We start from the raw sequence: 23,574 nt of genomic DNA, 5'->3' as shown, positions 1-23,574 counted from the left end.
ATTTCCAGAGCACTGTCGGTCACTCCCAGGGATGTGCGGGGTTTGGATGCGATGGCAGACCTGAACAAGCGTGATGAAAGGTGGCCTTGAACGTCACCCAGAGTGGAAACCTAAAACTTTATGGAGATTTTGTCCTAAGATCACCTGGGGGTTGACACAGGGCCCAGAGCCCCGAATGGCAGCTCTCTGTCTGTTCCTCACTCTGACACAAAGATGGAGATCCGAGGTCCAAGGGGCAGGCCGTGAAGGATGCAGGGAGGCTCAGGCCCTGCCCCGACTTACTCACCAGCACGGTGATGGTGCCATGGAGGGGGCCCATGGTCTGCAGCGTCTCCCGGCCGTCCTCGTCCCGGTACTCCCACTCCACACCCATGGCGATGAAGGATTTGGAATTGGGGTCTATGTCATTCTCTTCATTTAAAATGAACTTGCCTGTCTCCAGGTTCTTGACGGCTGAGGATGGCAGAAGACAGCAACCCCCACCGCCAGGATCACCCAGGGGCGGAGTCCAGGCTCACTGCCAGGAGGCCGGCAGGGGGCGCTGGTTTGCGCAGGTTGGGGGCGTTGTGGGGAGCAGAGGCCTCGGTCTCCCAGCCGCCTGCCCTCCGCCAGGTGGGGTGGGGTGGGGGTGGGGAGGTGTGTCATGTCAGAGACACGTGTCCCTCCACAGCCGCTGCCAGGGGAGCCCTCTGGTCCCAATCCCTGGCCTCTCCACTGGGAAATGACCCCAGGAGAGATCCACCAAGTGGGCGGAGCAGCGACAGGGGAGGTGGGGCTGCAGCCACGCCTCCCAGCCAGGCCCCCGATCCCCAGAAGAGCCTCACCGCATTGTCTGGGCTCTGACACTCACCCAGGTGGTGGCTGGTGGTGTCTGCCTCCTGGATAAGCAGGTGTCTGGCTCCTGCTGGGATCTCAAACATCTTGATGTAACCTTTGTAGAGATGTGGGGAGGCAAAGCCAGATGAGAAGGAAGAGGCCATCAAATGCCGGCAACACAAAAAGGGCCTTGCCCTCAAAGGTGGTTCCAGGAGCCCAATATTTTGTGGGCTCTGATCATCCACCCAGAGAGGGGCCCATGGGAAAACTGCAGTATCCCAGCCAGTCCCAGCCCTCCTGCTCATCTTCAGATCCAGGGACTCCCCCGGCCTCCCCATCAAGAACTTGGTGGGCGCCGTCGTGAATGGCCCTGAAGTCACGCCTGGGCTCAGAGCTAAGAGGCCACGGCCAGGAGGGAGGCCTTCAGCAAACTGCGTGGCCTCCCTGGACCTTGGCAGCTCAATCTGTAGACTGAAGACACCTTGCTCAAGCAGGGTCGTGCGGAGGGTAGGCTCCCAGGGTCCTGGCACCAGCTCTGAGTGGAGTCTGGACAGGTTGCTCCTCCACCTTCTTCCAAAAGAGGCGAACCAAAGTGGTTTCTCCCCATTTCAGACAGAGGCAGAGCAGCCAGCTGCTCAGGTCCACTCAGAGCGCCAAGGGCCAGGCAGGGACATGGCTCTGGAAGGGGGTTCACCCAGAGGGATGTCTTCCCAGAGCCCGCCTTGGCTGGAGACCCCAAGTTCCCCAGCCCCATTCTGTGGTCTTGTGGGGACCACTGGCTGCCCCCAGGCTGCAGGCCGCACTGAGCAGCCCGGCCAAGTCCTGCTGACAGCCAGCTGGGCGCAGCAGCGGAGGGGCAGGGACCAAGGGAGGCGACAGCCCAGCCCTGGAGGGCTGGAGAGGGGTGCCCTCAAATAAAGACTACGGGCCCACCCTGAGCATCTGTGTCCTGTCATTCTCCTTGTCCCCACCCACCCCGAGGCCTGGCACAGCTGTCCCCACCTGGGATTCTCCCTCCACCTCACACTCCGGGACCTCTGCCAAGACAGTCAGACCCAGCCAGAGCCACCCACCGGCGGGAGGGAGGGGCGCACTCACCGAGCTTCTTGGGCGAGCGCGTGAACGTGCCCTTGACCACCTTGCAGTGGGAGTTGTCCCCTCCACACACGCCGCACTTGTCCTCCTGTTTGCTGGAGCCGATCACCCCGTCACAGCCCACCTTCTGTTGTGGGGGCAAGGGGTGCAGGGTGTATTTGAGATCCCACCTTCCCCAGTCCCCGATCAGCCCCTGGAGCCTGTTCCCTCCCCAGCCCGGGTCTGGGCAGCTGTTCTTAGCAGCCTCCGACACAGGGGAAGGAGAAGGGGCTTTGGAGCAAGACAAGCCCTGCGTGCCCACCAGGGACCAGCCAATCCCCGTCACTCATCCGCTCATCTGCACAGTCTAGACAGGGCCACGTCCCGAGGCTGTCCTGGCACCACAGGCTGGCCTCCCAGTGAACGCAAATTACACCTGGCCTCTGCCCCTCTCCTGGGCGTCCACGCAGCGTAGCTCCAGCCCTCTCGGGCTCCCACCCAAAGCTAAGGCCTGGAGGCCCCTCCCTCACACTGCCCCCCGGAACAGTGTCCTCTTTAGCCTGCTTGGGTTGTCTGGGCAGGAGGTGACAAGAGTTGGTGGGAACACTTTCGTTTTCATTCTCTCAACCAAGCCTCTCAACACTGTCCCCTCCAGTATCGAAAATTGTTCCCCACAGAGCAGGGACGTTCCCTTGCCCAGGGCCACCTGGCAGAAGCAGTAACAAGTTCGCGTTCTTTTCCTCCCTATAGCCCTGCTGACAGTACACATTCCCAGGGCCCCATAGTTCCACGGGGAGCAGACTCTGCACGTCCACACCCTGAGCACTTGGCCTGAGGCCACTTTCACACCCACGTCCACACTCAGCAGGGAAGACCATCTCTCCTCCGAGCTGGTCTGCTCCCTCTGTCTGTACTAGAATGCGTCACAGGTTTCCCTCTTTGCACTGGCTGCCAGGAAGCCCAGAGCCAATTCACCTCCACCCCACCACGATTCTCCCATCACTGCCTCTTGCGAGACTGCTTCTTTTCCCTTTGCTCTTTGATTTCGGACATTTGCTTCACAAAGACCTTTGAGGGCAGGGTCTCTAGACTACAAAGGGACCACAGAGCCACTTTCTGGCCAAGTAGTCTCAGAGAAACTCCAAGTTTGTTTCCACATTTGGGACGTGGAGTCAGAGCAGCAAGGCCTTCCAGGGCTGTTGCCAGCATGAGAGGAGATGGTCCTTAAAAATAGTCACACGTTGCCTGGCACAGAGTAAGACCCGAGTGAAGGATGGAGCTGAGGGGGAAGGAGAGGAAGGGACGAAGGGGAGAACCCCCTGTCAGGCCGGAGTGGCCGTGATGTTGTGATTTATAATAAATATATATTTGGTCTTCATCCAGTTTCTGGCTAGACCTCCTAAAACCCTCAGAATTTCCTGTGCAGGTAGTGTCAGAATTGGGTCGAACGGTAGGACGCCCAGCTGGTGTCAGAGAACAGCTTATTGGACACATAGGGAAAAACCCCCCAAACTGGACATGGAATTAGCACCTTCACGGCCTCATTTAATTCCTCACTCCCTCCTCTGTGTGTGTGTGTGTGTGTGTGTGTCTTTATTCTCCTGACACGTCTTTTGCTGTCATTTCACTTTTAAACTTCCTGAGTCATTGTATTTTGATATTTTTTAATGGACAACTTCTACTTGGATACCAGATTTTTTTCAAAGAAGAGTTTCACGTTCACATGTGTTATAAAGACTCCTAATTTCATCTTGTTACTCACATTTCCTTTGTGTGTTTTCCATCTTTCCTTTCGCTCTCCTTTGTTTTCTAACTTTTGCAATGTGATCACATCTAAATGCAAACATTTTGTAATGATGCAAAAATTTATCCTACTGTTATTTGTTCAAAATCACCCTTAATTAATGAAATACCCTGTTCTCCAGTTGTCAGTGTAAGGAGCGAAGCTCTAGCCACGCCCGCTAAGAGGGTGAATTCGTGTTCCCACTTCCCTGTTAGGTTTGGACCATATTCACAGCAGGCATCTAAAGCTACTTCCACTACTAAATGTTTCCTGGGCTACTGCAATCATTCACGGTTTTAAAATATTTTCTGTGAGCTATGATTTTAAAAACTTTTTTTTAATTTGTGTTTTTTTGTTGTTGTTGTTTTTTGGGAAGTGAGTAATTAGGTTTATTTATTTTTAGAGGAGGTGCTGGGGATTGAACCCAGGTCCTCACACATGCTAGGCACACACTCTACCACTGAGCTATATCCTCCCCACTATTTATGATGTTTTGACATCTTGAAAATCTTGTCAGCCAGGGAGAGTCCGCCCCTCCCAGGGCTAGCTAGCCAGCCAGTTCTTAGGGACAGCAAAGGGGGCGTAGCTTTCCTACACAAACCAACTGACCCCTCCCATCACCCCCTGCATCAAACTCACACACCAAGCCGGTATGTCTCTGCCCTAAATCACCCCAGGGGCAGGTGCCGGCAATCTAGAGACCCCTCCTGCCCAAAGCCTGCTTACTCTGCCCTGCCCTGCCTTTCCTAGGGAAGCCCCAGTGGTGGCTCCAGCCCAGGCTGTCCCCTACTCCCGTCTGCCTCCCAGCTGACCCTGGTGCTTTCCCACGGGGCTCTGCACAGCACGGCATGCCCTTCCCTCAGGAAGAGCAAGTAAGAAGCCCTTCTTTTTTTTTTCCTGTCTTTTTTGCTGCTGTTTTTAATTTTTTTTTCTAATCAGTTTTTCTTGCAATGGCATTGATGCCTGTGTCATCAGTCAGTAACCTCCATAAGTTAAGCACCGTCCCCAGGTACACGGGAGACACTGCTGTCTTTGTCTGTAAGTATTTGGTTGAGTATTTGGGGTCTGAGCAGACTGTGGCCGGGCCCCCCTGCCAGACCGAGGCTGGGCGAGCCCCCTCCCGGCCTCCCGCGGTGAGCCTCCCGGGAGCCTCCTTCTCCAGGGGCTGCCGTCCTGCCGAACCCCCGTGAGGGGAGAGGAGCCCCGAGCACACCTCCAGCTGCCCCGCAGCCCACCTCCCTGCTCTGCCCGCCTCGCCCCCCTCCTCCAGGCGCCCGCAGCATGCTGCCAGGCTCTCTGCGGAGAAGTCCTGAGGGTGCTCGCCTCTCAGGAAGGTAAGACGAGAGCCGGCCTCTGCGACACCTACAGTCAGTCTCACCCACACAAACTACAGAGGCTTCCAGCTGCTTCTAGGGAGTCTGGCAGCGGGCAAGCCTGCACCCTTGTTCCTCTTATAAGCCGAGGGTGCCCCTCGGTTGCTTCTTGTGACAGCCTAAGGCTGAAGCCAAAGGCATGAGAGTAACAGAAAACACAGAAGGGCCTGTTTACAAAGAGCGAGACCAACGAGAGCCATGGGGGGCCACCCCTATCAAGAGCAAGCTGTCCAATGCCGACTGGCAGTGCTTCACGAGGGGTCCCCTGAGGACCACATGCATCGGAATCACCTGGGTCACTGGTAAAACTCATGCTCCGGGCCACAGCCTTGACCGACAGAATCAGAATCTCTGAGGCAGAGCCACAAGCTCCCCGGGTGGCTCCTCCGACTCAAGTCTGAGAACGTCTGACACGAGGGGAGAGTCGGGGGAGGGATGTGACATCGGCTGAGGACCTGCCCCGATCCAGGTGCCATTTCCAGCACTTTGCACGCTCAGCCTCGGTGACTCCTCCCAGCGACCCCGCGAAGCCGAGGCCTGAGCCAGCGGCCCTCTGCTCCCGCAGCGGCGGCCTCGCCGCACTCACCCTGCACTCCCCGCGCACGCAGAGGCTGAAGGCGTCCTTGTAGGAGCAGCGCGTCCCATCGTGCACCATGCGCTTCATGGACACCACCTCCCCGGTCTCCTTGGACTCGCAGTAGAGGTGGCATCTCTCCTTGGCTGGAAGGGAAGCAGCGGGCGCTGGGGACGAGGGCGGGCTGCAGGGCTCACCTGCCACGCAGCTTCCTCCCCAAGTTCGCTTAAGAAGCACCTCGCAGGGAGAAATTCCCACCCCACGGGGGTCTCCTTAGGATTCACCCCCCGCCACACACACACACACACACACACACACACACATGCCTGCCCTGGGGCGGGAGAGAAAAAGCACGGAGGCAGGTGCCTGCAACCCGCTTAGTGTTCCTGTGCAGGGAACGCAGGAAGAGCTTTTTCCAGCTGAGCCAGGCTGTTGTTGGTGCAGCCGGGCCCCCAGATCCCCGAGGCCCTGCTCGGAGACCCCCAGACTCAGGGGAAAGGCAAATGGCTGTTTGCCAGGTCTCTACCTGAAGACCCTTTTCAGTCAACCTTCTCTGAAAGCCCAAATAAGGCCGGACGCCCCTTGATTCAGTCCTGGGTCCCTGGTACCCTCCCTCCTCAGCATTTGTCGCAGATGTCACTAAAATATCATTAGGTGACTTTCTGCCGGACCACAGCCTCCCTCTGAGACGGGGAGCCTGTCTGCTCCGGCACCCCCTCCCCGCATGCACGTGTGGGGCCTGCAACAGGCGCTCGGCTGGTGGATCACGTGGGGTGAGGGAGACAGCGGAGCAGGCCTGGGCCCCGCTGCCCTCCTCTGCCCAATGCCGCCTTCTTCATGAGCGGGACGAGACTCCAATGAAATACACACACACTCATGCCTGAAGCTACCAGACTTTTCAGTTCCAGGAGCCTGCAAGTGCCTTCTGATGCTTAAACCAGCTCAAGTCGCTGACACTAGGAACTGAGTTCCCACTGAAAGAGGAGGGGCCAGAGGTAACCTGATTCCTTGGCAGGCTCCACCCCCACCCCGGCCCCGCCCCCAAGGCTGAGCCGGCCCCACGGTGCAACTCCAGCCTCGTCCACCGGGTGGCGACCGCGGGAGCCCCGGAACAACCCGCGCCTCCAGCCCCGCCCCCTCCCCGGCCTCCTTGGCCAGGCCCTGTTTTCTGGCTCCCCTGGGACTGCACTCTTGCCATGAGCTCCCAGCCCTTGAACGGACCCCAGCAGCCACCCCGGCCAGGGTGGGCTCTGCTGACAGCCGGTGTGGCCTGTGGCCGGCAGCTTGCCCAGGGGGCATCAGCGGCACAGCGAGCTCCGGCCCACCCCCTAGGGCCGGAACGCGGAGGGCGCTCTCCCCTCGGGGCTCACCATCCCGGTGCTCGTGGGGCAGCCAGTGGTGCTGGGCATCGCCATGCTCGAAGTACAGGTCCCACTGCCGGCACTGCTCCTCGCGGAAGTCGGCCAGGGGGTCAGGGCAGTCCTGGGAGCTGCAGAGCTGGAAATCGTAGGCGAGGCCGGAGCAGGTGCGGCCCCCGTTGGCCGGGCTGGAGGAGAAAACAGAGGGGCTTTGTGGCTCGGCGCCACCAGGAAGAGGCCAGCACTCGGGGTGCCACTTGTGGGATCTGGGGGGCATCTCTGAGCCTTGGGGACTGAGGGGCAGCTCTGCTGACTGAAGGGACCTGGCCCTGCCCTGCCCCAGTCACAGGACCTGGATAATCCCCCAGGTGTCAGGGTCTTGGAGCATCAGGTGTGGAAGGGGTTGCTGTCTTCTCTCAGGGGTCCTGTGGGAAGGAGGCATCTGTGCAGCCCCTCGCACCCGCCACCCCCATCCCAGCTCCTGAGCTGTGGCTGGGGCCCAACAGTGAGCTGTGACGGGTGTCTGGGTTCTGCTGTGTCCCAAGTCAGAAGCCCCAGGGTGGAGGAGCTGGGTGAGCTTCCTCTACATCCAGGCCTGCGCCTGTCCCTCACACACACGGCGGCAGGGTAATTCTGAAATAGTAGAACCTGAATTAAGTGCTCTTAACAAGTGTTGGGCACACAGTGGACACTCCACCCTCTGGCTCTCCTCCACCTCAAGAAAACTTGGGCTGCGTTTCTGTAATGTCCTCACGCTGCTGAGAACAGCACCAGCCCACAAAGCATTAACCTCACGGGAAAGTCACCGGCTGGTGGCCAGCAGATGCCTCTGGCAGGCGGGGTGATGGGGCGCGGCAGGCCAGCACCCTGGGAGGAGCTGGGGGCTTCTGCTTCACCATCTATGAGATGCCAAGCAGAACCCGAGGCCCCACCTGAGACTTGCGCAAAGTCACGCTCTGCCTGTGACAAGGGGTGGTGACAGCACTGCAGAGTGGATGATGGAAGAAGCTGGCTTCCACGAGGCCCCTTGCATAGTGGTGCCTTGTTCTCAGGGGAAGTCGGTGGAAATGACCACCTGAGAAATTTGTGGAGAAAGAATCAAGAGGCCTCAGTGTTTGATAGGGATGGGGAAAGAAAGGGTGACTTTGAGATTTATCCCAAGGCTACTGAAGGGAACACAGACCAATGACAACCCCAACCAGGGCATTACCAGAAGAGGGTGCAGGCCTGTGTGTAGGTGTGGGGAGCCCAGGGGCATCGTGCAGCAGACTGCTGGGTCAGGAGACCAAGTTTCCAAGCCTCCAGGGCTGGCTCTGCCCCCAGCAGGCTGCGTGGCTTGGGGCATGAGCCCTGCCCCCTCTAAGTTTCCTCCCAGGAGAGACGAGGAGGGGCCAGGACTGCCTGCCCTCGCACCCTCTCCAGAACTGGCATCCTCAGGGGCCTAGCAAGGACCCTTGGGGATAGCAGCTGCCACCCAGGAAGGCTGGGAAATATCAGGGCCGACTCACTGTGGGTTGTCGCACTGCCGGGTCCTAAACTTAACACCTGTGCCGCAGGTGCGCGAGCAGGAGCCAAAGGGACTCCAGGCGCCCCAGTTGCCATCTCGTTTGAGGATGTCAGGTGTCAGCCAGATGCAATGTCCTTTAAAGCAGTGCTGAAAGACAGACGGTCACTCCCTTGACCCATCACTCACATGTCCCCCACTCTGGCGATAACTGCCTGGCCCCGGAGGCACAGGGAGACCAGGCATGACTCACGCCCAGAAACTCAGAGCCCCGTCGAGAGGCCTGGTAGGACGCTGGCGCCCACCACCCCAGCCCCTCCACCCAGCCTCCCTTGACCACTGCCCTGGCCTCGCACCATCCTCAGGGCCTTTTGTTCAGCCTACTCTGTCCCCGCAGCCAGAGTCTGCCCAATCGAGTCTCCAGCATGATGCCACAGGCCAGGGTGCCCACACACGGCCAGTCATAAAGGTGCAAGTGGCCCATCAAGCCAGTGATTCCAGAAGCATGTAAGATCTACTTGTTTATGTTAAAAAAAAAAAAGGCAACTTTAAGGAAATATGGAAACAAAGGACAGGTAATATGCCTACATGGTAGAAATTCATGAATAAAGGGGGGAGACCCCCGGAGCAAAGTCACGCTCAGCTCAGACTCAGGTCCGCAGGGTGAATCTGATCACACTGCTGCCCCGCCTGCCCCGGGGAGGAAGCTCACACGATCTAGGGTCCACTTGAAGAAGACTGCAAAATTAAAACTACTAAATTAGGTATAGAATGGAATCTTGATTTAGAATAAGAAAATATATCACGAAAAATTAAACATTTAAAAACTGACAAATACCACAAACAACCCAGAACAGAGAACGATGATTTTTTTCCAAGTAGATTGACAGACACAACCTTCCTGCCATTTTAACTATGTGCTCTTTCATCGCCTCTTCATACGACGACAGTTTTGAGGGACTGATTTCCACAGGGAGAACAGAAAGATTCTGCAGTCCGTCCTCAGCACGCGCTTTCGGTAAGGGCCAGATGTAACTGTTTTAGACTTTGCAGGCGACGTGATTTCTATTGCAATTACTCAACTCTGCCACTGGAGCATGCAGGTGGCTACAGAGGACATACAAATGAATGGATACAGCTGTGTGCTAATAAAACTTTGTTGACAAAGGCAGGCAGCAAATGGAAACTTCTAGAATGGAGCTGTGAGACGTTTGGTGAACTCTTTTCTCAGTAAAACAATCATTTAACTAGTGAAAATTACTTTCTAGAAACAACCATTTAAATTATCTGAAACAACAAAGACCTACTGTACAGCACAGGGAACTATACTTAATATCTTGTAATAACCTATAGCAGAAAAAGAACCTGAAAAAGAATCTGTCTACCTATATATGAATCACGTCGCTGTATACCTGAAACTAACACATTATTGTAAATCAACTATTCAGTAAAAAAAAAAAAAGTATCTGGAAGTTGTCCTAAAGTCAGTAAAACTACTGGTGAAACATTTATTCAAGGAAATCTACTAAATCTTGGTAAGAATATTGAAAGTCTATGGCATTTGAGCCACAGCCCTCTCCCATTCCTTTCCCAGATCAGTGTGATGGAAGCTTTACTGCCTAAAAGACAGAGGTCCTGTCCCCTCAGCTCGCAGTCTAGGGCTATAGTTTCACCCTGGGAAAGGCAAGCCCCTGGCTTCTCCCATGTCTCCCAACTCTGTGTTGCAGACAATCTGTTCCAGGCAGAGGTAGCCAAGAGGATTGGAGCTCCTTTGCCCACCCCGTCTTCACCCACAGCAAGCCAGGAATACTGCACCCCGATAGCCCCTTCTCTGGCTTGCTTGTAGGGCAGAGGGTCCATGCTGAAGGGGAAAAGCCAAGAAGACCAGGGGCTACTTTCCCTATCCAGTGACCTATTTGTAGACCAGGAATGTCGCTCTGGAAGTGGACCAACCTGCTCTTAGCTCAAATGCAGTGATGCAGTGATCTTCCCAGAGGAAGAGGCAGAACAGAGAGCTCATAACTCACCCTACGGGGACTAACTTTATTTGGAACAGAGCTTAGGGAGTTCATGCCTAAGGGCATTGTCAAAAACAATAGAAATCTTGGTAGTGACCAATTAAGAGGAGACCAGTACCTCCACGATACCAGGGACAACAAGTAAAATGTTAAATCAAGTAGAAGTGTAACAGACAGAACCAGTGAAATGACAGCTAAGCGCCCTCCTGCGGTCTGAGCAAGCCTCAAATACTGGCAACACCCTGCCCCTGTGAGGGGTCCAGAGTTTGACTGGGTCAGGCTGTAGACAAATTGTACCCCAGGCATTATCAAAAACAATGCAGCCGTCAGCTAGCAGCTCGTGAAAGCTCACTGGATGTGATACCAACAGAGGCAGAACAGCGGGGAGCTTGATGGGAAGATCGGAGAAAGAGGCAAAGAGAACCCAACTGATCTGAGAGTTTGGGGGTGGGGGTGTGGAGCTGTGTGGGCCAGGGTGACCATGCCCACGCCCAAGGTTGTGATCTCTGGGGGGCAGTATCACCAGCTGCACACTGCAGGGCAAATGCAACTTACTGAAACAGTGCAGCCAAGTCACTGAACAAGTAAACAGATAAATGAGCAAGCAAGAGTACAACAAGGTCCAAGGGAATCAATAGCTAATGTTTCTTCAATGACCAGTTTCAACAAAAATGTGAGACATGAAAAGAAACAGGAAAGTGTGATCTGTACATAGGAAAGTAAAGCAGGCAACAGAAATGACCTTTGAGGAGGCCCAGATGTTAGACTTAGCAGACAAAATTTCAGAACAGCTATTACACATATGTTCAAAGAACAAAAGAAAACCATGTCTAAAGAACGAAAGAGAAGTATAAGAATAATGCCTTACCAAATAGAGAGCATCGGGAAAGAGATAGAAACTGAAAAACAAACAAACAAACAGAAAACCAAAAACCAAAAAACTGTAGTTTAAAAGTACAAAAACTGAAATGAAAAATTTACTAGCAGACTCAGTAGTAGATTTAAGCTGGCCAAAGACAGACACCATGAATTTAAATATAGATTAATAGAAATTATGCAATCTGAAGAACAGAGGGGAAAAAAAATAAAGAAACATGAACAGAACCTCTGAGAAACATGGAAGACCATAAGTCCAATGAAATGTGCACAGTAAAAGTGCCAGAAAGAGAGGACACAGAGAAAAGAGTAGAAACTATTCAAAGGAATAGTGGTTGAAAACTTCCAAAATTTGATTAAAGACATTAACCTACGCATCCAAGAAATTTAACCAAGTATGATAAATGCAAAGGGATCCACATCCAGACACATTATAGTCAAAACATTGAAGGAGAAAGCTAAAATGTCAAAAGCAGCAAAAGAAAAATGACTCATTGAGCACCCAATAAGATTAACAGCTGACTTTTCATCAGAAATAGTGGAGACCAGAGACAAGGCTGTCAACAAAGAATCATATCCAATGAAACCATCTCTCAACAATGAAGGTGAAATAAAAATATTCCCAGGTGAACAAAAAATGGGAGAATTCATTGCTAGCAGACCTGCTGTATAAGAAACACTAAAGGAAGTTATTTAGGCTGAAAGCAAATGATACTGGAGAATAATTCAAATCCACATGAAAAAAGAGAGTACTGGAAATGGACTAATTTCTAGAAAGATACAGACTATCAAAACTGATTTAATGAGATCTAGAAAATCTGAATAGATCTATAACAAGTACAGAGATTGAATCAGTGATTTAAAACTTCTCACAAGTAACAGCCCAAGCCTGGGGGGCTTCACTGATTAAATTCTACCAAACATTTAAAGAAAAATTAATACTAATCCTTTGCAAACTCTTCCAAAAAATGAAAGAGAAGATTTTCTCTATTCATTCTGTGAGGCTAATAGTGCCCTAATACTAAAATCAGACAGAGGTATCACAAGATAAAAACCACAGACCAATATCTCTTATGAAAATACTTAAAAATCCTCAACAAAATTCTATCAAACCAAAGCCAACAGCATAGTAAAAGATTATACACCATGACCAAGTGAAATTTATTATGGGAGTACAGGGCTTAACATCTGAAAATCAATCAATGTAATAAACTATGTTACTAGAACAAAGGAAAAACTACGTGATCACCTCAAGACTCAAAAAATAAAACCGGCAAAATCCAACACCCTTTCTTGAAAAAAACACTCAAGAGACTAGGACTAGAAGATGAGTTCCTCAACCTGATAAAGGACATCAGTGAAGTACCCCAGCTAACATCATCTTAATACTGAAATAATGAATGTTTTCCCTTACGATCAAACAAGACAAGGGTGTCTACTCACACTACTTCTAGTCAATATTGTACTGAAAGTTCTAGCCAGGACAATTAGGCAAAAAAAGAAATAAAGAGTATCCAGATTGGAAAAGAAGAAGTAAAATTTTATTTGCAGATGAAATGATACTCCGTATAGAAAATCCTAAGGAAGCTACTGAAAAATTATTAAAGCTAATAAAAAATTTCAGTGAGATTGCAGTATGCAATATCAACATACAAAAATCTATTGTACTTCCATAAACTAGCAATGAATGAACTGAAAATGAAATTAAGACAACAATTCTGTTTACAATGGCATCAAAAAAGAAAAAATCTTAGGAATAAATAGAATGAAAGAAATGCAAGACTAGTACACTGAAAACTACAAAACATTGTTGAAAGAAACCAAAGATCTAAGTAAATGGAAAGACATCCCATGTTCATGGATATGGCAATATAGTCATACCTTGGAGATATTGTTGGTTCAGTTCCAGACCACCAAAATAAAGCAAGTATCAAATAAGGTGAGTCACATGAATTTTTTGGTTTCCCAGGGCATATAAAGTTATGTTTACACTATACTAAAGCCTATTAAGTGTGAAGTAGCATTATGTCTAAAAAAACAACAAACGTATCTTAAGAATATTTTATCACTTAAAAGTTCACAAGCAATAAATGCTAGAGAGGATGTGGAAAAAAGGGAACCCTCCTACATTGCTGGTGGGAATGTAATTTGGTGCAGCCACTGTGGAAAACAGTTATTCTTACACCTGGACAGATACAACAACCCAACACTATTGAAGGTGTTGAAAACCATGTAAATAAGCCAATAAATATACCCCAAATCCAATTTCTCCTAAGCCAAAGCCACAGAGCACCCACGGCCACCCCAATGTCAGCCGACAGGAGGAGGAATGTATCAGGAGGGAAGGACTGGAAAGAGAAGAGATCCTCTTTGATTATGGTCAAAACATCTGACTTTTTCACAATTTATTTTTTACTGATGCACAGTCGATTTACAATGTTGTGTTAGTCTCTGGTGTACAGCATGGTGCTTTCAGCTATACTTACACACACACACACACACACACACACACACACATATATATATATATATATATATATATACCTATATTCCTTTTCACATTCCTTTCCAAAATTTATGAAAACACACGCATGTAGGGGGCCCCAAAGCTCACACATCATAAGCTTCACGGTAAACCCATCTCTGTTCCCCTCTCAAAACCTTCTGTGAGCTCCCCACTACCTAAGGATTCAGACCAGCCCCGTGGCCTGGCTCCTACCCACGCTCCCCCGCCCCCGCTCCACCTCCCCCCACCATGCCAGGCACTGGAGCACAGACTGACTGCTCTCTGAACAGGCCAAACCCACTTTGCTCACTAACTTTGTGAGCGCCTCTGCTCAGAAAGCCCGTGGCTCCCCTGCCCTCCCCGCCCTCGCCCCGGGGTAAGGTGGGGTGATTCCTCTTTCAGGACAGAGCTGCTCACTCCCCCAGCTGCGAAGGGTACTGGTTGCTCTTGGCTGGCAGCTGAGTCCCTCTCCAGGAAATGCCCTCCGCCAGAGAAGGCTGCCCAGCCCAGAGTCATGCCCCTTTCCTGCAGACAGCCATGGCCAGGGGTCAAGGTTGGGGACAGCTCTGAAAGGCCAGCCTGGGGCTCCAGGTGGGGCAGACTGGGCCCCGCGCTGTGACCACATCCGTGTTCAGAGCCTCACTGTCTGTGCAGGTGCTGATTCTCAGAGTGCTCCCCGAGAAGCGCCTGCCGTCGGAGCGCTGGCTCTGAGCCCGCCTCCAGCACAGCCACGTTCCCACCTCCACACCCCTGCTGCTCCTACGTAGGCCTCCTGGTTCTCGTCACCTGTCTCCCTGCCCTCGTGCATGTCTCAGTGACCTGGGCACCCACTTGGCCTCTCCCTCCTCACACGGGCCACTCACTCCTCCCGACCTGCTGGCGCGTCCCCAGCACTGCCTCTGCCCCAGCCTGAGCGCATGGGAGACGCTGCAGTCTCTGGATTGTCCCTGGGCTCTGGGCGAGTGGTCAGGGGCTGCACCACCGCCGGCTGGGCATCCGGACACGTGGCCGACACTCACGGTCACGAGCCACCTGGGGTCCAGCAGGCCTGGCTCCAGGTCACCAGGGGTGCTGGTCACATCCTTCCTGGGCCACAGTTACCTAGTCTTTCACCTCAGAGCTCCCCTCACTCAACCTGGGAAGGGAAGCGGAGAGCCCGCAGGAACGCTAGCTGGTGTCCGCCTCAGCTGGTGGTACTGGGTGGGGCGGGCAGGCAAGGAGGGGGGCCCAGGCAAGGAAAGGCTGGCGACTGAACGCTTGTGTGCCCCAAATTCATACGCGGAAGCCTAACCCAATGTGACGGCAGTAGAATGTGGCACCTTTGGGAGGTACGCAGGGTGGAGCCCTCGTGAGTGGGACGAGTGCCTTTGTAAGGGGACATGGGAGAGATGATTCCTCTTTTCAAAATGTGAGGACACAGAGAGCAGACGGCAGTCTGCAACCGTCCAGAATCCAACCATGCCGACACCCCGACCTTGGCTGCCAGCCTCCAGAATTCTAGGGAACAGATACCTGTAGTTTAAGCCACCCTGGTCTCTGGCATTTTTGTTTCAGCAGCCCCAGCTGACTAAGGCAGGGAGTGAGGGAAGGTCCTGGCACCCCTGAAGGCTGTGACAGGGCCCAGCTTCTAAGTCACTGGTGGCCATGGAGACCAAGGGCCGGGGGCGTGGAGGAAGCCACACAGTGGTCCTCCTGTCCCCACTGGACAAACTGGTCCCCAGTCTAGAAATGGGAAGCTGGGCACGGGAGAGCTCAGGACACCCCACAGGCTCACACCCCACCTCCTCCACAGACTCAGGTCCAAGTGAACAGAGGTAATACACATTGTGGAAAATATGAAAGCAAGGAGGGAGTGGGTGTATCTCAGTGGTAGAGTACATACTTAGCATGCACAAGGTCCTGGGTTCAATCCCCAGTAACTCCCCTAAAAAAAAAAAAGTCAAGAAAAAAGAAAAAAAATAAAAGCAAAGCAGAAAGACAGGATAATCACCCAGAATTTCACCACTAAGAAGCTGTCCCTTTAGTATTTTGGTTTATTTCTTCCTAGATGACTGTAAGCATCCCAAAAGAACAGCTTCATGCTCTGACACCTCAGTGTTACTATAAAAGAAACAGGTTTAATATTCTTAAAATGTTCTATAAACATTTGTTTAAATGCCAACAAGTACTTCATCCAATAGAGAAGCTTAAACATTTAAAAGCACGAAGTTACACGTCTGAGCGAGTTCAGAGCCCTCGCATATCCATGAGCAAACCTGCCCAGGGCTGCCTCTCCGGGTAAGTACCTTGGAGAGCGCCGGTGCCCCTAAGCAGGGCTGCGGACACCGCCAGGTTGGTCTGAAAGCCTGAGAGGCCGGCTGTTCTTCTCAGGAAGTGTACGTTTAGCATTTCTGAACCACTGTGGTCCTGGGTTTCCAGCCTCCACCCACCAGCTGGTACCACATGCCCTGAGCCTGGGATGTGAGGATAAGCGTGCTGGACACTAAGGTGACTTGCCGAGGGGGAAAGGATGGCTCAAAGGCACACGATGAGGAGGGAGGGACCAGGGCTTGAACTCCCATGCCCAGACCCTGGGCTGTCCCTGTCTCTGTGCCCGCCTGCCAGTTCTCAGCTGTGCAGGGAAACGTGAGCCACAGCACGGGGCCTCTGCATGCTGGGTAAGCATCGCGGCATGCGTCTCTGGCACAGTCCGAGCTCGTGAATACTTGGGGTGGGCGTTGCTTCCCCGAGATACTGCACATGAGTGTGGGGGGTTCTCTCCTGCCAAGACACACTGAGGCTGGAGCCATCTTGACCCGGATGGCCCGCACCCCGCCCACCGCCCTGCCCCTGGCTCAGGTGAGGAGGGCAAGGGGAGCCTGCCAGCCCAGCTTGGGGGGCAGAGACACCTGCAGGGATCCTCTGTGCTTGGCTGACCCTGCATCCAGGGTATCCAGGGCATACGCTGTGTGGTTATAGGGCAGAATTAATGAGGCCTCTGAGAGCAGATCTGAGCCACGCCCCCAGCACCCTGGGCAGGCAGGACAAGTAGCAGGAGCAGGAAGAGGCCTCATTAATTCAATCAGCCCTTCCCTCTGCCCCACCAGACTACTGGAGAGCCATGCGGTGTTAACCATCTCTTCTGTTTTCTGATTTTTTGTTGGGGAGGTAATTAGGTTTATTTATTTATTTACTTCTTTTTAACGGAGGTGCTGAATTGAACCCAGGACCTTGAGCAAGCTAAGCACAGGCTCTACCACTGAGCTATACTCCCCCCCATTTTGTTTTGCTTTCTGGATTCTGATACTGTGATGTCTAGGGTCTTACTGACCCTGGAGGGACGGTCCCTCCCAGGCTTAGCCAGTTCCTCGAGACAGTAAATGAGTCACCCACGATTTTCAAGTGCAAACCAACCAATCCAGAGCCCACACCCCCAGCCACCTCCTCCATCGGGGCCCTTAAATTCCTGGCGACCCCCCATCCTAACCATCCCGGGGCCAGCCAGGTACCAGACAATTAGGGGCAGCCCCACGCCCCAGAGCTCACCGGCACTGTTCACACCGGCCGGCCCGAAGCCTGCTTACCTCGCCTGTTCCTTTCTGCGGAGACCGCAGTCCCCACTCCCCTCTGCTCTCCGTGTGATCCTGGTGCTGAGTGACCCCTCACTTTTGGGATTTGTGAGAAACAAACTATCTTTTGATCTGTTGGCTTTACTACACCTCAAAATTTCTATTAATACACTATATTGTAAAACACCATGTGCCTCTCATCCACCCTCCCCGGCCATCCTTACCAGGCCTCCACCCAACGAGGTCCCCCCTGGCTGGAGTGCTGGTCCCAATTCTCTCCATCCTTTGGGCTTTGGCTAAGGTCACTGACCAGGAAGCCTCTCTGAGCTCCCGACAGGCCCCTCCACATCCCCCTCGTAACCACCATGTCACAGCCGCCTCTTCTCATTCACGGCCGACATCCACAGATGGCGAGTTCTGACAGAGGTGGGGTGGGTCTGACACATGGACAGATGGACGAATGAAGGGGTGGATGAATGAATGACTATGGAGCTGAGATGGCTAATCTGCCTAACCCTCAGGTCTAGCACCCACTTCTTTGTCCAAGAGCAACAAGCTCACCTCTCCCTCTCTGCCAAACATGTCCGCCCCAAACTCTGGATTCCACAGAAAGCTGTGCACCACTGGCCCTCAGCGCTCATTGCCCAGTCCTCACCAGTTTATCTCTCCGAGGCACAAGGCTGTGCACCTGCCCGCCCCACACCACAGTGTGCAACCCAGGCAGACGGTGAACCAGCCATGAAACTGAAGGGGCAGAGGGTGGAGGTGGCCCATCTGTAGTTCTGTTTTTCCTCTAGGTCATCTCAGCACATGGAACACAGATACCTTGTTCCATCTCTGGGAAATGGTGGGGACAGAAAACTGAGTACCCAGGGTTATAATCCAGTAACGGAGCCAAGAGGGGAGAACGTGCTGGGGACGACCCACAGGAACCTGTGGACCATGAGGATCCGAGGCAGGGTCTGAGAGCTGTGTGACCCCCTGCCTGGGGACTGGGGTGGGGACAGAGAGGGATGGAGAGGGACAGCTGAGCTTGGCACAGCCCAGATCCCTGAGATGACACGTTACTCCTCCAACCCTGCTCCCTCCTCACTCCCCTCTCTCTCAGCCCCTGTTCCTGCAGGAAAGGGAGAGGAATGGATGGTTGCTTTCCAAATAGAAAATTACATTATGATAAGACACTGAAACATACAGCTGCACACAGGCAGAGGACTCTCACAGGCCCCCGGGGGGTGCCCTCCCTCCTCTCTCCCTTTGCCCCTCCACCCCCGACCCCCACATACCTGGAATCCCCGATCTAGGCCAGTTTTTTTTTATCTGTGCTCCTTGAGAACCAGGGCAGGTAGAGTTTAGCACTAACGCCACCCACACAATCATCACAATGCTGGTTTTTTTAAATATATAAAAGGATGTTTTTTACTGGGCTAAATGAACAGAGGTTCCTACCATCAAAAAGAGTGAAGGGTCATGGCTGGGTCAGTGGTTTCTTTGAGGAGGGGGCACTTTGGCCACATCTGCCCACCATTCTTACCAGAGCCCCCCACCCCCGCCCCCAGGAGAAGGCGGACAATCAGCTGGGGATCAGGCACTCTTTGGCCCATGTTTTCCCAGTGGCCAGGATTCCTGTGGGTGAAAACCAGCCACACACCCCGGGGTGAGCACACCTGTGCAGGGCCTGCTCCCACTCCACGCACCCTCTCTCCACCCAGGCCTGGACTGTGCGGAGGGGAACGGACTAAGGTAGGAAGCCGTACTGAGCTAGTCTCATTCCCCAGCTCAGTGTTTGCTGAGCTCCCCTCTGGGGTTATGGCAAATGTTTGGGGGCCCCTATTCCCTCCATCGAGCTCCCGTGGGAAGAGGGCTGCATGGTCAGTCCTGGCATTACTAGGTCTCTGACAACATTTCATCTCCAACTTATGACAATTCATTAAGTCCAGGGCACAGCTAAATCACTTGGGGCACCTCTTAAAAATACCAATTCGCAGGTCTTCAAATAAAAACATACACAAAATGTTCATAGCAGCACTATTCACAAATACCAAAAGGTGGGGGGAAAAAAACAGTGTCTATCAAATGATGAATGGATAAACAAATGTGGTACATCCATATGGTGGAATATTATTTGGCCATTAAGAGGAATGAAGCACTGATACCTGCTCCAACACAGACAAACTTTGAAGATATTCTACTAAGTGAAAGAAGCCAGACATAAAAGGTACATATTATATCATTCCACTTACATGAAATTCCAGAATAGGCAAATCAAATAGAGACAGAAAGCAGATTAGGGGTTGCCAGGAGCTGGAGAGAGGAGGGTAGTTAAGGAGTCACTGCTTAATGAGGCCTCCTTTTGGGGTGATAAGAAAGTTCTGGAAATTAGTGGTGATGGTTGCACAACACTGTGAATGTACTAAAAGCCACTGAAAGTGGTTAAACTGAGGAATTTTATGTTATGTGAATTTCACCATAATTTGACAAATAAAAACCCCAAACAAAACAATTCTCCATCCTTATCCCAAACCAAAATCTTCAGGGTGGACCTGGAAATCCGTATCTTTAGGAAGCTCCACCAGGGACTAAAATTTGGCAGAATTTAAGACCTGGGGTGGAGGAACCTCAGGCCCAGGTGGTCTGGGTGCCTTTCTAGGCCTGATGCAGGGGGGAGCGTGCTGGAGTCCTCTCCTGGGCCACGCCCCGTGCTGCTGGGTGTGCCTGACATGGGTGGGCTGAACCCTCCTGGGCTGAGACCCAGGCTTAGGCTCATCTGCATAAACCAGCCCCTCTAGTGAGTGATTGGCTGAAGAGTGGGAGTGTGATTTCATCTGAACCAATGAGAATCAGGCCCAGAGCTTGTGCTGGAAAGTTTGGGAAGAAGTTGTTCTTTCTGCTGCTTTGCCAGAAGGTGAGAAGTGGGCCTGGGGTGGCCGGCAGATGCCGTGGGTGGCCATCCAGCTACCTCCTGAGACAAGTCTGCCCACCAGAGGGCAAACAAGAAGGAGCTGGGCACGGAGAGGCCAAGCCTGACCCTGGGCCTGGGGCTCCAGCTGCCACCAGAATGTTGGCCAATGTTGGTCTCAAGGTGAGGTGACCCAGTCACCCACAGTGTGCAGGGGGCGACAGGAGGCTGCTGGAGCCCCAACACGGATCCCCAGAGGAGGGGATTCCCGAGGGGGACCTGAAGCACAGTGAGGAGCTCTGAGACACCAGGCTCAGAAGAGAAGGCATGGGAAGTTCAAGGGGCAGAGGCTCAGGAGTGTGGGGTTATTAGAAAGGAGGTGGGGTCCCCTGAGAAGGCCCCGGAAATCTGTGCGCATGCCAGTGCCTGCCCTCTGCCCCGACTCACCTTGCCAGGTGCACACATGGTCCCGTCCAGGGGGGGCCCCTTCTTGGTCTTGCAAAAGTACGGGTTGTCAGGGTGGCTGCACCACAGCTGCTTGCAGGGGTCGAAGGTCCGGAACTGGAAGAAAGCCCCAGCAGCTAGCCAGGCTACCTCCCACGTCAGGCACCCTCCAGGGGTGCCAGCCTGCTGCCCCGGGTCGTCTTGCACAGCTGCGGAGCCAGGAATGACTCGGCTGCCCGTGACGGGCTGTGCGGTGCCCTGAGCGCTGTGTGGTCCTGGGGCTGGGAGAGCCTGGGGCCTACAGCATGGGCGCGTCACGTCCTGCGGGCTGCCTGGCCTCCCCAACCTCTAACTCTTTGTGGCTGCACCTCTGATGGAGCCTGGACAGACCGCTGGCACCAGTGTGCTCGGCATGAAGGCTAGGCGGCACCCCTCTGGCCCAGGCAGGGGTGGCTGGTGCCTGGGAGGGGCTGTCACTGCAGGATCTCACGTGCACCTGCTGTTCCCCTGCTGAGCACTTCACCTAATCCCTCCTGAAGCCCTCCCCGCTGCTCCAGTAAGCCCCACCTTCACCCCAGCCTTCGCCTCTGTCCCCCGGACTTTTTCCCTAGCCTTTATATTTCCTGTCACGATAGCCTTTCCTCCAGGACTTCATTTGGCTGGAACTCAGATCTGGCCATGCCACTCCCTATGCAAACCTTTCCAGAGCTTCCCACTGCAGTGAGTCATTGAGATGAGAATCAAGCCCACTACGTTCCTTAGGCAGTTGTGCAAGGGGCTAGACTGCCTGCATCAGTACCCGAGCCTGCCACTTGCTTGCTGTGTGGCCTTAGGCTGGTTACCCCACCTCTCTGGGCCTCAGTTTCCTCATCTGTAAAATGGTAACGCTTTGCTTACTTCCTTTATGCTGCTGAGATGAGCATTGAGTCAAACATTAACAGACACCAAAGCTCTCGCCGCGATGTCTTGCATGGGGTGGCCTCGAACAGCAGTCACGCCCAGTTCTGATGGCTGGGGTTCCTGCTGACGGCTCAGCCCCAGCGCTCGATCCTAGGGGACAACTTGTTGCTCCTCTATTTGCTGCGCTCCCTCAACTCTAGACATACGTGGTACCTGCCTTCTGGAACACCCTCTCCTCCCACTTAGCCTTTATAGCTCCCTTCCTCCAGACAGCCCTTCTGAACTCTGCAGACCATAAGCCCCCACATCCCCCACTGGTCCCCGCTTCACAGCTCTTGTCACAGCGCTTGTGTGCTCCCTGCCCAGGATCGTGTCTGGACCAGCCAGGAGGGCACTGGTGCCAACTGGGTGAGGAGGGGTGGGCGTGGAGGAAGCTGCTGCCATGTCGGAGGGTGGCTCCGCCCCGTCCCCAGGAGCCCCCAGGAAGCCGGCCCGGCCCCGGGAGGTGCCGAGGGCCCCACGCTCACCGCGGTGCACATCATGTAGCCCAGGCCGAAGTCGAAGCGGCACTGCTCGTTCATGGAGTAGTGCAGCCCGGGCAGCTGCGGCAGCGCCGGCCAGTCGTGGGCGAAGGGGTCATCCCGCAGGCAGTCGTAGGAGCTGTGAAGGGACACGGGTGCCGCAAGCTGCCTTCAGCAGGGGCCTGCCTGCTTTCCCCAGCCCCATGCTGTGCTGCCTCAATTTCCCTGCCACATCTCTTCCTAGGCATAAAGCTGCCCCCCCACCACCCACACTGCAGGCTGGAGGACCCAGGTCCGAGGGCTCCGGCTGGGGGCTCGGGCACACGGGGCCAGGTGCCCTCCGAGAGCCGAGCCTGGAGCTCTGGGGTGGCCCTCGGGAGGCGCAGAGCGGTACTCACTGCAGGTAGCGGCTCAGCTCCTGCTGGCTGCAGCGGGACCAGTGGAAGCGGTGGAAGGCTGCCTGCACCAGGGGCGCCATGATGCTGCCCAGCCGCACCTCGTCGCCGCAGCGGTTGCCCTGCCCGTCGTGTTCCATGCCCAGCCTGTGCAGGAGCCGAGGCAGCCTCACTGGACCCTCCCCTGGTCAGCTCCATCCCACCGAGATGCCGGGAGGGCACCCTGCACCTCCCCCAGGCGCCCCACTCCCCTGGGCTGGCCTGGTCTGCCCTGAGCCGGGTGGTACCCATTTTGTACCCACTAGATTCTTAAAGCTAGGGGCAGTCTGGGGGACGGCATCCAGCAGCAGCCCCCTCAGGTGCCCTGTTCCCAAGGCGGAGCACTGCTACATGAGAAAGCACTGGCGGTGGAGGCATCCACTGCCCTCTCCGCATACACCCGGCGGCCCCGCGAAGTTCCCCATCAAGGCTCACGAGGCAAGATCCAGGTGGTGCCTGGAGCACGCTCACCGGGCAGGGTCATGGCTTCCCCACCCCCAGCTCTCTGCTCCTGGGTGAGGCTCCTTTGGAAAACGGGTTAAGAAGACCCCTGTGCCCAGGCACTTGAATGGTGTAATGAGTAGAAAGCCCCCAGGCCCTGCCTGGCCCTCAGCAGGATGGGCCTTGGGCCTGCCCTGTGCGGCGGCGCTGGCTCAGGACATCACAGCCCAAAGGCTTTTCCGACGGGGCCTGTCTCTCTCTGGGCATAGAGGAGAAGTGGGGCCCCTTGAGGCCCGAATCTTCCTTAGACCACAAGGATGGCGAGGCCACTTACACATGGCCAGTCTCGTGGGCCACCACAAATGCCGAGGAGAAGCCGTCCTCGTGGTTCAAGGTGCAGCTGCGGACGGGGTGGCACATCCCGGTGACAGGAGCATAGCCTGGGAGGAGACAGAGTGTGGCTCTAGTCCCAGACCCAGAGCCCTGCCCAAACTGGGGGGACCTTGGC

The 23,574-nt window shown here is 54.1% G+C and overlaps 1 protein-coding gene across 2 annotated transcripts in view; it reads right to left on the bottom strand.

Moving 5' to 3' along the window:
* The window catches only part of ADAMTS2 (ADAM metallopeptidase with thrombospondin type 1 motif 2), a 204,629-nt gene that overhangs the window by 18,547 nt on the left and 162,508 nt on the right, over nucleotides 1-23,574 (bottom strand). For both annotated transcript variants that reach the window (XM_072947118.1, XM_072947119.1), the window contains 10 exons: nucleotides 23,401-23,506; nucleotides 22,590-22,733; nucleotides 22,198-22,330; nucleotides 20,774-20,887; nucleotides 8,487-8,632; nucleotides 6,991-7,166; nucleotides 5,633-5,766; nucleotides 1,915-2,038; nucleotides 851-931; nucleotides 287-453 (listed from right to left, as the gene is read on the bottom strand). In XM_072947118.1, coding sequence (XP_072803219.1) covers nucleotides 287-453; nucleotides 851-931; nucleotides 1,915-2,038; nucleotides 5,633-5,766; nucleotides 6,991-7,166; nucleotides 8,487-8,632; nucleotides 20,774-20,887; nucleotides 22,198-22,330; nucleotides 22,590-22,733; nucleotides 23,401-23,506 — 1,325 coding nt within the window. The remainder of the gene's footprint in view (nucleotides 1-286; nucleotides 454-850; nucleotides 932-1,914; nucleotides 2,039-5,632; nucleotides 5,767-6,990; nucleotides 7,167-8,486; nucleotides 8,633-20,773; nucleotides 20,888-22,197; nucleotides 22,331-22,589; nucleotides 22,734-23,400; nucleotides 23,507-23,574) is intronic.

This window comes from Vicugna pacos, chromosome 22, assembly GCF_048564905.1.
Source record: "Vicugna pacos chromosome 22, VicPac4, whole genome shotgun sequence".
Taxonomy (NCBI): Eukaryota; Metazoa; Chordata; class Mammalia; order Artiodactyla; family Camelidae; genus Vicugna; species Vicugna pacos.
The sequence above is the reverse complement of the archived record's forward strand: the minus strand, read 5'-3'. Positions and strand labels throughout refer to the sequence as shown.